The sequence below is a fragment of the Durio zibethinus genome, chromosome 22 (assembly GCF_047325235.1).
Source record: "Durio zibethinus cultivar Kanyao isolate XHJ-2024 chromosome 22, ASM4732523v1, whole genome shotgun sequence".
Taxonomy (NCBI): domain Eukaryota; kingdom Viridiplantae; phylum Streptophyta; class Magnoliopsida; order Malvales; family Malvaceae; genus Durio; species Durio zibethinus.
In genome coordinates, this window is record NC_143183.1 from 2804238 (window position 1) to 2816864 (window position 12627).

At 30.2% G+C, this 12627-nt stretch overlaps 3 protein-coding genes across 4 annotated transcripts; all 3 read left to right on the forward strand.

The window, feature by feature from the left end:
• Positions 1-1709: 1709 nt before the first annotated feature.
• Positions 1710-3646, forward strand: LOC111307009 (E3 ubiquitin-protein ligase RSL1-like). 2 transcript variants are annotated; one of them, XM_089751784.1, is made up of 2 exons: positions 1710-2486; positions 3313-3646. In XM_089751784.1, the coding sequence occupies exons 1-2, from the start codon at positions 1879-1881 to the stop codon at positions 3512-3514; spliced, it is 810 nt and encodes a 269-aa protein (XP_089607910.1). In that variant the 5' UTR covers positions 1710-1878; the 3' UTR covers positions 3515-3646. The 2 variants fall into 2 exon arrangements, with proteins under 2 accessions (XP_089607910.1, XP_089607911.1); XM_089751785.1 differs by having other exon boundaries at positions 3322-3646.
• A 2324-nt stretch (positions 3647-5970) lies between these two features.
• On the forward strand, positions 5971-7059 carry LOC111307010 (uncharacterized). The gene has a single exon (XM_022905083.2). The coding sequence runs from the start codon at positions 6316-6318 to the stop codon at positions 6964-6966; it is 651 nt and encodes a 216-aa protein (XP_022760818.1). The 5' UTR covers positions 5971-6315; the 3' UTR covers positions 6967-7059.
• A 2432-nt stretch (positions 7060-9491) lies between these two features.
• On the forward strand, positions 9492-11106 carry LOC111307234 (uncharacterized). Its single transcript, XM_089751859.1, has 2 exons — positions 9492-10304; positions 10882-11106. The coding sequence occupies exons 1-2, from the start codon at positions 9679-9681 to the stop codon at positions 10964-10966; spliced, it is 711 nt and encodes a 236-aa protein (XP_089607985.1). The 5' UTR covers positions 9492-9678; the 3' UTR covers positions 10967-11106.
• Positions 11107-12627: the final 1521 nt, after the last annotated feature.

Below are 12627 nucleotides of genomic sequence, written 5' to 3' on the forward strand. Positions count from 1 at the left end.
GAAAAATGAAAAGACTTCGATTTCTGTTTATAAGGAAGAGCCCAGAGTTTCAACGGTAACTTCTTTCGCTTTTACAGTAATGCCCCTTTGTTGGACATATAATTACATGAGCTTAAGGCTTTAAAGGGGCAAAGTGGGCTGCTCAATAGGTCCATCCAAAACTCCAAATCTATAGCAAAGTCTCCTTTGTATAAGACTTAAAGCCCGAATTTTGGGCTAGGGCTCTAACACAATCGGGCAATCTTCGATTTTAAGACATGTTAGAATGTTTATTTATATGAATTAAATTTGATCATCTGATATAATATAAATATAATATGAATATAAAAAGAATAATATAATTTAAAATTTTAGTAATAATTATATTTAAATTTAATAAAATTAAAAATATATATTTAATATTTTTATGTTGACATGAATTATGATATATTATTTTCGCATATAATATGAAATAAATACATAATTTTTAATATTTTATATGATACGAATACATAATTATTAGATCTAATATAAATCATAATTATTTTTTAATGGCTAACAAAATTATTGAATAAAGATGGAATGACCAAAATTAGATTGAGGATAACAAATGTGTCATCTATGCAAACTGAACCAACATTATTGATGGTATTGGACCACGTTAGGTTAAATAAAGCATGATAAATAAAGGAAGCTTTTGCATTTCCTCTGCAGTTCTCAGAATCTTCACCCATAATAATAATGCAAAATTTGGTCAATTTTTTTCTAATAACGGAAATGCTGATCGTGATGGATAACCCCTTTCCTTAACTTGGCTTTTCTCAAACGCAACTGTATTTTTCTGTGAAATTTCTTGGAAGCTGCCTACCTTTACTTCTTTTACGGGCAACTTTGAAGGTCAATTTTTTTTTTCACTGACCCGAAGCACATGTTGATAAAAAGAAAAAGACCAAAGTCAAATTTGCCAAATTTCATTGATTTTTGGATAAAAATAATAAAAATTAAAATATTTCACGAAAATTTTCCATTAACCATAAATTTAACCTTAATACCAAAAAATAAAATAAAAATTTTCTAATTTTAGTTATTTATTATGATGATAATAATAGTAAATTAAAGTTTTATTTGATTTAGAAGTAGTATTATTTTCATGCTTTAGAAATGACTAAGCTACTTGACATATGATGGTTGACAGGGACATACAGCTCCAAAAAGCATGACCAAAAAATATGCATGTTTAGCAGATTAATAAGGGTTATATTTTGCAATATAATAAGAATCAATTGCCATTTTTCTAGTTTTTTTTTTTATGGGTATTCTCAAATTCAATTCTAAACATATATTAAGATATGAGTAAATTGCATCTATCGTGTTTAAAGTTTGGGTCAAATATCATTATTGTTCCTATAATTTAAAACTTTATGATTTTGTCTTCAAAATTCCAATTTATACATAGTTAAAAAAGTTTATTTGGTCAATCCAACAGTTAATTCTTCTGTTAATTTGAGAGTTAGATGAAGTAATAAAACTTTATTGACAGAAATTTGGAGTTTAATTTAAATGGTTCGTGCAATCATATTTAATTGAAAGTTTGATGATTATTAACATTTGATATTTAAAATTATGAGAATGAATATGGCATTTGATGAAATTTTAGGAATTACAAACGTAATTTACTCTTTTAAGTCCAGATATTAGTATATAACTAGTAAGTATAATTTTTTGAAAAAATGTCAGTTTCCAAAGGAGATTGTTTGCTTTCCTCGAGGCAATTTCATGGCAGTTCCTTTGCCTAAATACTGAAAGAAACCATACCAGTCAAGCAAGATATGGCCTATATAGGCCAGACTCAAGCATCCTGACAATTGTTAAAAGCCAAACGTAAACAACAATACAGGCATGGGAAACTTTCCAGGAAAACCAAGAAAAGCCCTGGAAAATCCTCAAGAAGAAGAAGATCCTGACTCTAGCTTCACTTGTGAGATTTGCATCGAACCGACATTGGCAAGCAAGAAATTCAAGAATACCAACATTTGCAGACACCCTTTTTGCCAAGATTGCATAGCCAAATACATAGAAGTCAAAATCCAAGACAACAATGCGAAAATCGAATGCCCCGAACCAAGCTGCCAATACCATTTAGATCCATTGGTATGCAGGCCTATGATTTCAGCAACCCTGTTTTCAACCTGGTGTGATCTGCTATGTGAGAATTGTCTTTTAGGGTCTGAAAGAAGCTATTGCCCCAACAGGAATTGCTTGGCTTTGGTAGTGAATGAGTGTAGAGGGAATGTGAAGAAAGCTAAGTGCCCCAATTGCAAGCAACTGTTTTGTTTTCAGTGTCAAACCGTTTGGCATGCTGGTTATCATTGTGAAGAAAGTGAGCAAATGAGGGACAGAAATGATGTTCTTTTTGGACAGCTTGTTGAAAGAAAGAAGTGGACTAGATGCCCTGGTTGCGGTCAGTGTGTTGAACGCCTTCATGGTTGCTCTGTTGTTAAATGCAGGTTTGAATCTCTCTTTCTCTAATTTTTTTTCCATCCTTTAAATTACAGATTGTATTGTGATTTTTAGTTAGGACCGTCAATCATATTAAATACATGACAATTTAAATCCCTTCTTTGACCCAGGATTTAATCCAAATGGTTCAATTTATTTTCGTAAATCTGAGTTTGATCCCGGTACTTGCAAATTCTTCGTTCCCTGATTCCTGTTAGGCTTTAGCTGCCTTTGTATCTAAATAAATATCTTTTTTTAGTTCTGTTTTGTTCTATTTTGATCTTGGTGACAAGTTCTAGAATGGGTAGTCATTAAAACCATTGTTTAGAAATTCAAAATAAAAAACTAAGAGAAGAAATTCAAAATCAGGATTGAAAATTGAGTGACATGGTGAGCATAATGGGAGTAACAGAGAACTTACTATATTGATGATTTGAGTATAACCTGTGGAGCTGCAAATCCAGTGGGGAAACATCTTTCTCACTTTCCAAACATTGTCTTAAGGAACCAAAATTTTGTACTATGATGAAGAAAATTGTTACAAGTTCTTAATAGGAAAAGCTAACAAACAGTCAAGTGTTTTCTTGAATTTGAATATCAAGTTCACCATTGAATTAACAGTAGCTTTCAAACACCAAATTTCATGTCTGGCACAAGGCAGAAGCTATTGCCTATCTGCAAATTAGGAGGTGGTTGGGCAAAGTCATTCAATTGACTAATAACAACATAGAATTTTCTATATGTTTGGTCTTCCAATGATCTTTCGTTTCGAATATTTGTACTTACAATTAAGTTTTCGGATTTTATTATGTTCGTAATTTGCTAACTTTGCAGTGGTTGCAGATGCAAGACGGAGTTCTGCTACCACTGTGGGAAAAAATTAACAAGCACTGGTTGCGGATGCAAGCACAGTTTTGGGAACATGATAATGCACGTCCATTTATTTTATTTCATTAATGTGGTTGTCCTCTTCCTAATCATTGTTGTTTGGCTTAGTACGCGCTCTAATTCCTCAAAAGAAAACAATAATAAATGATCAAATATAGTAATATAACCTTTTACATAACCTCAAGTCAAACATACATATATATATATATGCTTTGTTTAATCTTGATGATCAAGATTAATTAACTGTAATTTTTTATTTATTTACAATAGTTTGAAGACATTTGAGGGTCTTTTACTATTATTTTATGAGAAATTCATTTTTAATACCTAATGATTTGTAAGTTTAAAAATTATTATTTTATGTGTACGAAAGAAATAAAAATAAATTTAAAACTTAATTCAATTGATTATGAAATATATAGAAAGATATATATATTTAATTAAAGGATAAATCTCGCATTTGCCATGATCTCTATTAAATAAAATTATAATGAAATAATTTATGTAACACTCAAGATCTTCCATATCAAAGACACAAATGGTAATTTTGCCTTGCCGACAAAAATCTACTAACATTATGGCATCCAATCCAGCATTTTGTAGACATGTACTCATTTAGACAAAATTAATCGACACCAATGGTAATAACTTGTTTTCACTAGTGCTTTTTAAAATTGGATCCATTTAGTTTATTTTTTCAATCAATCTTTTTTCCTTTAGCTTGACCAAAGTTTGTTCTACCAAGTGAATGTAGAAGTGAATATCCTCATTGGTCTGGATAGATATATTGGATGATTCAAGCATAATTTGTTGAATCAATTTGAATCAAATGGGAATAAAGAATTTAAGAAAATTGGAAAATTTGGACAAAAATCGATATCTTTTTAATCAGTGAATAAAAAGTAAATACGGTCAATGATTTTATTTAGATGATAGATGATGAGAAGAAATTTTTATTGTACCATCACATTCCAATTCCTTATTGTTATATATATTCACTAAATCAACAAAATCAATTCTTATACTCATTAAGTCAATATGCATCCAACGGCTACATTATTATTTAAGACGGTCGACATCTAAATTTCTCGTCATTAAATGGGTTTATTCTCGCTTGTCTAATTACTTTTATTAATGTCCCATCAATAAATTACTTCACAATAAATTAATTAATTTTTAATTTATTTAAAATTATTAAATATAATTTATATTTATATAAAATTATTAAATATAATTTATTTTCACTCACGTGATTTTTCTTCGAACTTTACATAAACTTACCATTAACTGTCAATTATTTTGATCATATCACCGTCCTTCCTCTTGTACATAAGATAAAATGAAGATCTAGGCATAATAAAAATTAAAAACCCTTCTCCTTCAAGCATCCTCGATGCCCTTAATAACTTACCGTCTTTCTCATAAAAACTCTAAACACTTAGTTGATTTGATCGTTAAAATGCCTATTAAAAAGTCAACACTAATATTTAGCGACCGTACTTTTTTATTGCAGGTTTAAATCATCCTTCAGATGACCTGAACTCATCTTATCGACACCCCAAATCACCATCACAATGAAACATCAATCCTTTAGATCAATTGAATAGGTTGCAAAGTCTTCCCGGTCAACGCTTTCAGAAACATTACCTTAAACAATCCAAAACTTTTCATAACTTGAACCAACAAGTTCATAGTTCATAATTAACCAAAAAGTTCATTTTTTTTATTTTCTAAATTTTTGGAAAAAAATATATATATATTTAATAGTGAAGTGGAATTTTTTGATTGAACTGAAAGGTACCGATCGCTCCACTGACTCAATATCCGATTGATTATTATTTTCTTTTATCAGAATTGATTTGATTATTTAAACATACAATGAATATTTTATCCTCGGTTTCTTTGAAGCAAAGAATATTATTATTTCATCAAAAAAATATTATTATTTTTTTAGGAAAGTAGGCAAAGAATATCTTAGTGCTAACTTAGAAAAAAAAAATTAAGGTGACAAAATAAATTTGAATTCAAAAACTCATTAAAATTTTGAATTCGTTCAATTCGATTTTATCAAAAAAATAAATAATTTAAATCTAAAACAATCAAAAATTAAAATGATTAGAATTTGAAAATGATCGAAAGCTTAAAAATTTAAATCTGAATTCAATGGAGATTCAAAAGTTATGTAAATATAATTATATTTTTTATAAAATCTAAAAAATGAAATGACTAACTCGGAGATAAATGTGATTCAAATTCAAAAAAAATCTAAATTCATAAAAAATTATAACTTAAAATGACTGAAATCTAAAATAATCTGATATCAAAATGATAAGATCCACACGACCCGACATGTGAAAAACGAAAATATATTCCAATCTCTTTGAACTAAGCAAAGAATATCTTTTAACTCAAAAAAAAAAAAAAAAAAGAAGAAGAAGAAGAAGAATCCAATCCAAAAGAAAAGTCAAAATCTTAATTAAATTTCCTTCAAAAAAATTATATCAATAGTCCCCATGAAACATGAACTCGAGGACTGCCTAACTGCCCAACATATATAAATGCCCATTAATGCTTGATTTGATATTTTGTTAAAAATTAGCTGTTGACATTGTTGAGGTAAAGTTTCCAAATTTAATGAAAATCCTTGTAATCAAGTCAAATTTACTCGTTATCAAGTGAATTTGGCGAGCAATAAATCAATTCATTCATGTCTTCTCGTTTAGCTTAGCTTATTTGAGGGATATAATAAAGAAATTTATGCTACAATGCTTTCATTAGCCTGGTTTTAATTGTTGGTTGGTAGCTGCTAGTATGGGCTATTTTATTTCAATTTGAGTTCTTTTATTATTATTATTATTATTATTATTATTATTATTATTTGTCAAATTAAAAACCAATCCAGAGTGAAAATCTGCAAAATTTTCGGCCTGGAACAAAGAATTATCAAACATGGAGGTGGAATCATTGAGAAACAAGAGTGGGAAAACAATGGAAGAACAGCCAGGCGGTTCAGCTGCTAATGTCTTCAAGCGTAGGCGTAGATGCAGAAACATCTGTTTTGGAGTGATGGGTGTTTTGATTTTGATCATAATCCTGATCGTGATCTTAGCTTTAACCGTTTTCAAGGCCAAACGCCCCGTGACAACCGTCGACTCTGTCTCCTTAGCCAACCTGAGGTTTTCTCTGGATTTAGCCAGACTCAAAGTGTCGTTAAACGCTAGCCTGGACGTGGATCTTTCAGTCAAGAACCCAAACAAAGTTGGCTTCAAGTACACCAACTCGTCTGCACAGTTGAATTACAGAGGTAAACAGATAGGCGAGGTTCCAATTCCAGCTGGTAAGATTTCTGCGGATAAAACGGTTCCCATGAACTTGACACTGACTGTCATGGCGGATCAGTTGATCTCAGATTCCAAGTTCATTTCTGATGTTTCCGATGGTGAATTGCCTCTGAACACTTTTGCTAAGATTCCAGGCAAGGTTAATATCTTGAATCTGTTTAAGATTCATGTTGTTGCGTCCACTTCCTGCGATTTTATTGTCTTTTTATCTAATGCAAGTATTGGGGACCAAGACTGCAAGTATAAGACAAAATTGTAATATTTTCATTTTCTATCTTTTTGGATTATATATACTTTGCTTGTACTTATCTAATCTAGTGGAAGCTTGCATTTTCTTTCCTCATTTTACCCTCTACTTTTACATTTTCTTTTTAAATTCTCCATAAATAGAGATAATATCATGTTATTTTCTTTGTTAATTGCTAATAAAATTTGTGGATGCGCATAAAATTTTCTTTAGTCTAATCCTGGTATGATTCAACAAACCTGGGTTTTTGTTTATGTAAATTGGTTTCCTGTTTCACTGAAATTTGTCTCTACCTCAGCCTAATTTTTGCTCCCCCTTTAAACTGCCAAATTCCTTCCCTTTTTTTCCCTTCATTGGTTAATAAGTAATTTCTCACCCTGTACAATTGAAAAGCATTAATACTCATTTATCCAATCAATTTTACAAACAAAAAGTTCTGTCATTGATGCAAGCCATGCCTTTGTGTTGCTGCTGCTGCAATCAGGCTAGTGAGCAATTATACTGGTGAGAATCTTTGTGTGGTAATAGAATTTTCTCTCCATGGAGCTACCAAAATGATGAACAGAAAATCTTGATGTTTTGCATATTAGAGGACTAGAAGAACTGTATGGTCTCCATGATTGATTATCTAGTGGTAGTGGAAGCACAGGGGCCTTATAAATTGGTAAGCATCTTAACTTTGTCATTATAGATCAATAAGAATGCTGTTATTCCTGCCATAGAAGATGCCTTATCAAATATAGAGTACTGGACATGATTTTTGGTTGGCTCACTTTGCAGAAAGTCATTTTTCAAAGAAAACATCTTCAACTTATGATTGGTATTAGAATCCTCAATCCAGAGCTTCAGTTGCAAGAAGGGATCATGGACTGAAACAGTTAGGAATTTCTTTCATAAGCGACATATGGTTGGTTTTTTCTTTTACAGTAGTTCTTATCCCCCAATTAAAATTAGATTTTTCTGGAGTACTTCTCATGTATATATCGAGATCTATGTGGTGATAGTAAGGTGCAGTTATATAGATTGCACTAAGTTGCTACTGATGTTTACCATATGACTATGCAATTGATTCCAGCAAGTTGACAACTGCTTCAGCCACTGGTGATTCTAGTTGTTCAACATCACCCAGTACTGATTATTATACATATGCCGGTCTCTTTTAGCAGCTATGCTTCTGCAAGCAGACTTATGAGGTGGCTTCTAGGAAATCTGAGCTTGATTGTTACTTAGAAGAGTCTTTACTTCGCTTGGAAGCAGTGTTATTTGACATACCATGTTGCTGGTGTGCCAGCAGCATAAGATTTCCTAAGTTGGGGAGATGGCTTGGCTCACAATATCCTTGCAATAATACCTTTATCAGTTGTTCCAACCATATATATATTCTGCTTTCACTGCAACATATAATCACAAATACAGCCTTTAGTACACATATTTGCTTCTTCACATAAACATTAACAGATCAATGGCCAAGAAAGCTGTAGAATTAACTCATTTTCCCTTTGGTCCCATGTATGCATCCAAGTACATGGTTACTTTCAGAACCCATTTATGACTCAAAAAACAGCATGCAATCGAAATGAACTCTTAGAGGTCAACCTGGCTGCCAGCACTTTCAACTTACAAATATTTCTGTATTTCTCTTAATGCTTTTTTTGGCATTTATTACTAATATATTTAATTATAATTACAAATTACTGCTCTTATTTTATATATTCTGATTCAACTATTGTATATCCAATTATAGCTAGCATTTAATCTGCTTCAATATTTTATTTGTCAGTATATTCTTTTGCTCATTAATATTTCAAAGATTTTTTTTTTTCCTTTTTTGATCGGTTTTAATTAGTCATTTGTGAGAATTAATGTTGCATTTTTTTTGTTGGTGGTCGCTTAATTTTTATTCCTTGGTTACATAGGGAGTTATATTACGAAATTTTAACATGATTTAATTACAATTATAAAATCTTAATTCAAATCAATTTTATTAATAAAAAAAGATTTATCTAATTAAATATTGAAAAAATTTATCTATTTACTATAAATTAAAAATTTTTTTAAAGGTAATATGGAAATATATATATTTAAAAGAAAATGAACAAGAAAGAGAAAAATTTAGCAAACCAAATAAGAAATACAAGAATTTTTTTTGAAATTACAAATACAAATTGCAATTATAAGCAAGCATTATATTCATATATAAAAATTATTTAATAATCAAACAAATAAATTAATCAACAAATTAAAAAATAAGAACCAATCTCACAAAGGAACTTGACTCTAAGACCTTAGGGTTCTAGGACAATAGTGCTTGAGATCTTTAGGAACCGACTTAATTAGCCAAGCCATCAGCAACAGTTTTACGTTTCTTGGAATATTGTGAGTGAGGAAATTTTAAATTTGATTTTGGCATTTATGGTTAAATCATGTTAAGGATATAACATGATAACTTTTATGGAATAAAGCTTAAAAAATTTTATTTTTTATTTGAAATTGTCAAGATTTAAATCATATCATTAAAATTATTCTGTCTCCTACATTTTACTAACGATCCACGTAACTGTTGGCAAGATAAAAATATGCTGTCGAATATTGGTATTTATAAAAGCATAACTCTACTTTAAACAAATTTTTAATAGATAAGGATAACCACAAATAATACTACAGTAGGATAGGATTTCCATGTAGCAGCCTCTCACTAGCCAAACCCTAAGCTAAGTCCCTAACATGGGAAACACGCAGCAAAAGCTCGAGCAAAGCCAAAAACATAAAAAATCAGAACCAGAAGTGGCCGATTCAGATTTCACATGTGAAATCTGCATCGAACCTGTCAGAGCAAACAACAAATTCAAGAACAGTACTGCTGGCAACTGCAAGCATGATTTCTGTTCCGATTGCATAGCCAAATATATTGAATTAAAGGTGGGATTCAATGTCGCCAATATCAAGTGCCCTGCGTTGAGCTGCATGTTTTCATTGGACCCTCTTTCATGCAGGCCTATCATCTCAAACCATCTCTTCAACAAATCGTGTGATCTTCTCTGCGATGCAGCCGTTTTAATTCACTACGCCAACAGGTTTGCTTATTGCCCACATCGAGATTGCTCGGCTTTGATCGTGAACGAGTGCAAGGACAAGGTGCAGAAATGTACCTGTCCTAATTGCAAGAACAAGTTTTGTTTCCGATGCAAGACGCCTTGGCATGCCGGTTATCGATGCCGGGAGATGGAAGAATTCAGAGATCGGAATGATGTTTTAGTTGGGGAATTGATAGAAAAAAAGAAGTGGACTAGGTGCCCTATGTGTGGAAATGCCGTGCAGCGAACCGGTGGTTGTCGATTAATACGTTGCAGGTACGATCTCATTTGTATATTTGAAGTTATCAGAGATTAAATTTTTAATTAATAAAATTAAAAATCCGACATTTTATCAATTTTGCAACTCTTCTACTTGATTTCATTTGTCATATTCTTCATTGTTAAGGGTTTTAGCACAATTGAAAAATGTTTTGGGAACAGTAGTAGAAATGGAATATTAGAATATTTTATTATAGAAAAAGAAAAAAGTTATTCGATTAAATCTTTAATGATATCTCTTTGATTTAATAACCTTTCTTGTGAACCTTGAAGATTTATTTGGTTTAATACCCAAATATATTATTGAATAATGAAATTAAATCTTTAATATTTTATTTCATGTAAATAAAATTATAATCTTTCATATTTTTTATGTAATTATAACCATAAACCTTTAAAATCATGAAAAAAATTTCAATTAAAAAAAGCATAACCTGCAAACATGTGACAAATCATAATTAATCTTCCCGTTATTCGAATTAGACATTTATAAAACAAGTTATAAAAAAAGCTAATAATAAAATGAAATCAGAATTTTAATCTCATTATGATTTGATTGATTTTGGAAATGCAGATGTGGGAATATATTTTGTCACGCATGCGGAAAACCAAGAACCGGTAGCCTACAACTTTGCTGCAGGCAAAGCCATCGGGAGTAAGGTCTCACTATAATATGTGTTGTAGCTACAACTTTGGTAGCATGGTTAATTGCCCTAGCAATATGTCAACTTATCAAGTAAATTAGATGTTGCTTCAACTCCTTGTATGAGATGAATGATGATCACTAATAATAATTATAGCAAACAGTTTTTTTTTTCATTTAATTTTAAAATTATATTTCTTTTCTTTTAAATTTACACAATATATCCATCTTTGGAAGTTGGGTGTATGCATATGTGTGTATATATATATATATATATTAAATAGGGAATTGCTTATATTATTGTAATTCTTACACTTTTTTGGATTAAAATTAAACTAATAATCATTTGAATCAAAAAAATATTTTAAATTTAGTAATTTTGATCTAATTATCGAAAAAAGTATAAGAATTACACTAATATGAACGGATTTCTCCTCATATATTAATGTTTATCTCGTAACTAAACATTTACATTTTTTGTGGTAAGTAATTTCATTATAACATATAAATAGATATTAATTTTATAAAAGCAATAAATTATTTTAAATTTTATATAACTAACATATATAAATAACATATAAATTGTAAATAAATAAACATAAAAAATCATATTTAATTAATATAGATTTAGTCTTCATCCTTATTTTTATTTTATATATATATATAAAGGGTTTGTTACAATCTCCAAATTATAATGAATACATAATAAATTAAATCTATTTGTTTATTAACAGCAAATGATAAACTTTGATTTTTATTTTTACACTTTCACATATTATATCTATTTTTAAAAATTCACTAAGTAAAATTCTATAAAAATCTTATATATCCATCTCTCTCTCTCTCTCTCTCTCTCTCTCTCTCTCTCTCTATATATATATATATATATATATATATATATATATATAAGTATGAGAAGGGATCTATGTGGGGAAAGATGATATATCCATGTTAATTGTAAATAATATTTATACTATATTTGTTTAGCTGACTTGACAAGTAACATGACTTTTTATATTGAACGCATGAGAAATCAAGCCAATTGTATGCATGACAAAAATATAAATTTCAATAATTTTAAAAAATATATATTTCGCATTGATTAGTCAAGTTAATTAAAGAAGAGGATCAAAATTTATATAATTTTGTAAAGTGCGATGGATCACCAAATCAATGCTTTAACCAATTCAATTAACTAATAAATTTAACGGGACAGAAAACCCTAGAAAATACCATGTACAGAGGGGGATTGGGGGCTTAATTTGCCCTCATCAATAGTTACAGTAAAAAGAACAAAAAAAACAACAACAACAACTACGTTCCTTTGACCTTGAAGTGGAACAGTAAAAATGAATCAAACATAGTTTCATTTGTTGTTTTTGTCTTGAGTTCTGACATTGGTTTTGGTCTTTAAAAATCATTCATGGCATGGGTTTTTACTTAGGATTCATGTTTATTTTTTCTTTTATGTATTGTCGCTTTTACTTTTGTTGCTTTCGCCATATATACAGACCAATTTGACCTCGACGATGCTATGACAATGCCGGATAATCCCGAAGCCAGACAAGAAGCAGTGATCCGTTTGGTTTCAGAGTTGTCGACGGTAGATAAAGCAACGGGTAATTGCTCGATTTGCCTTCAAAGTCTATCGGAGGAAACTGCTAAACAAGTTACATG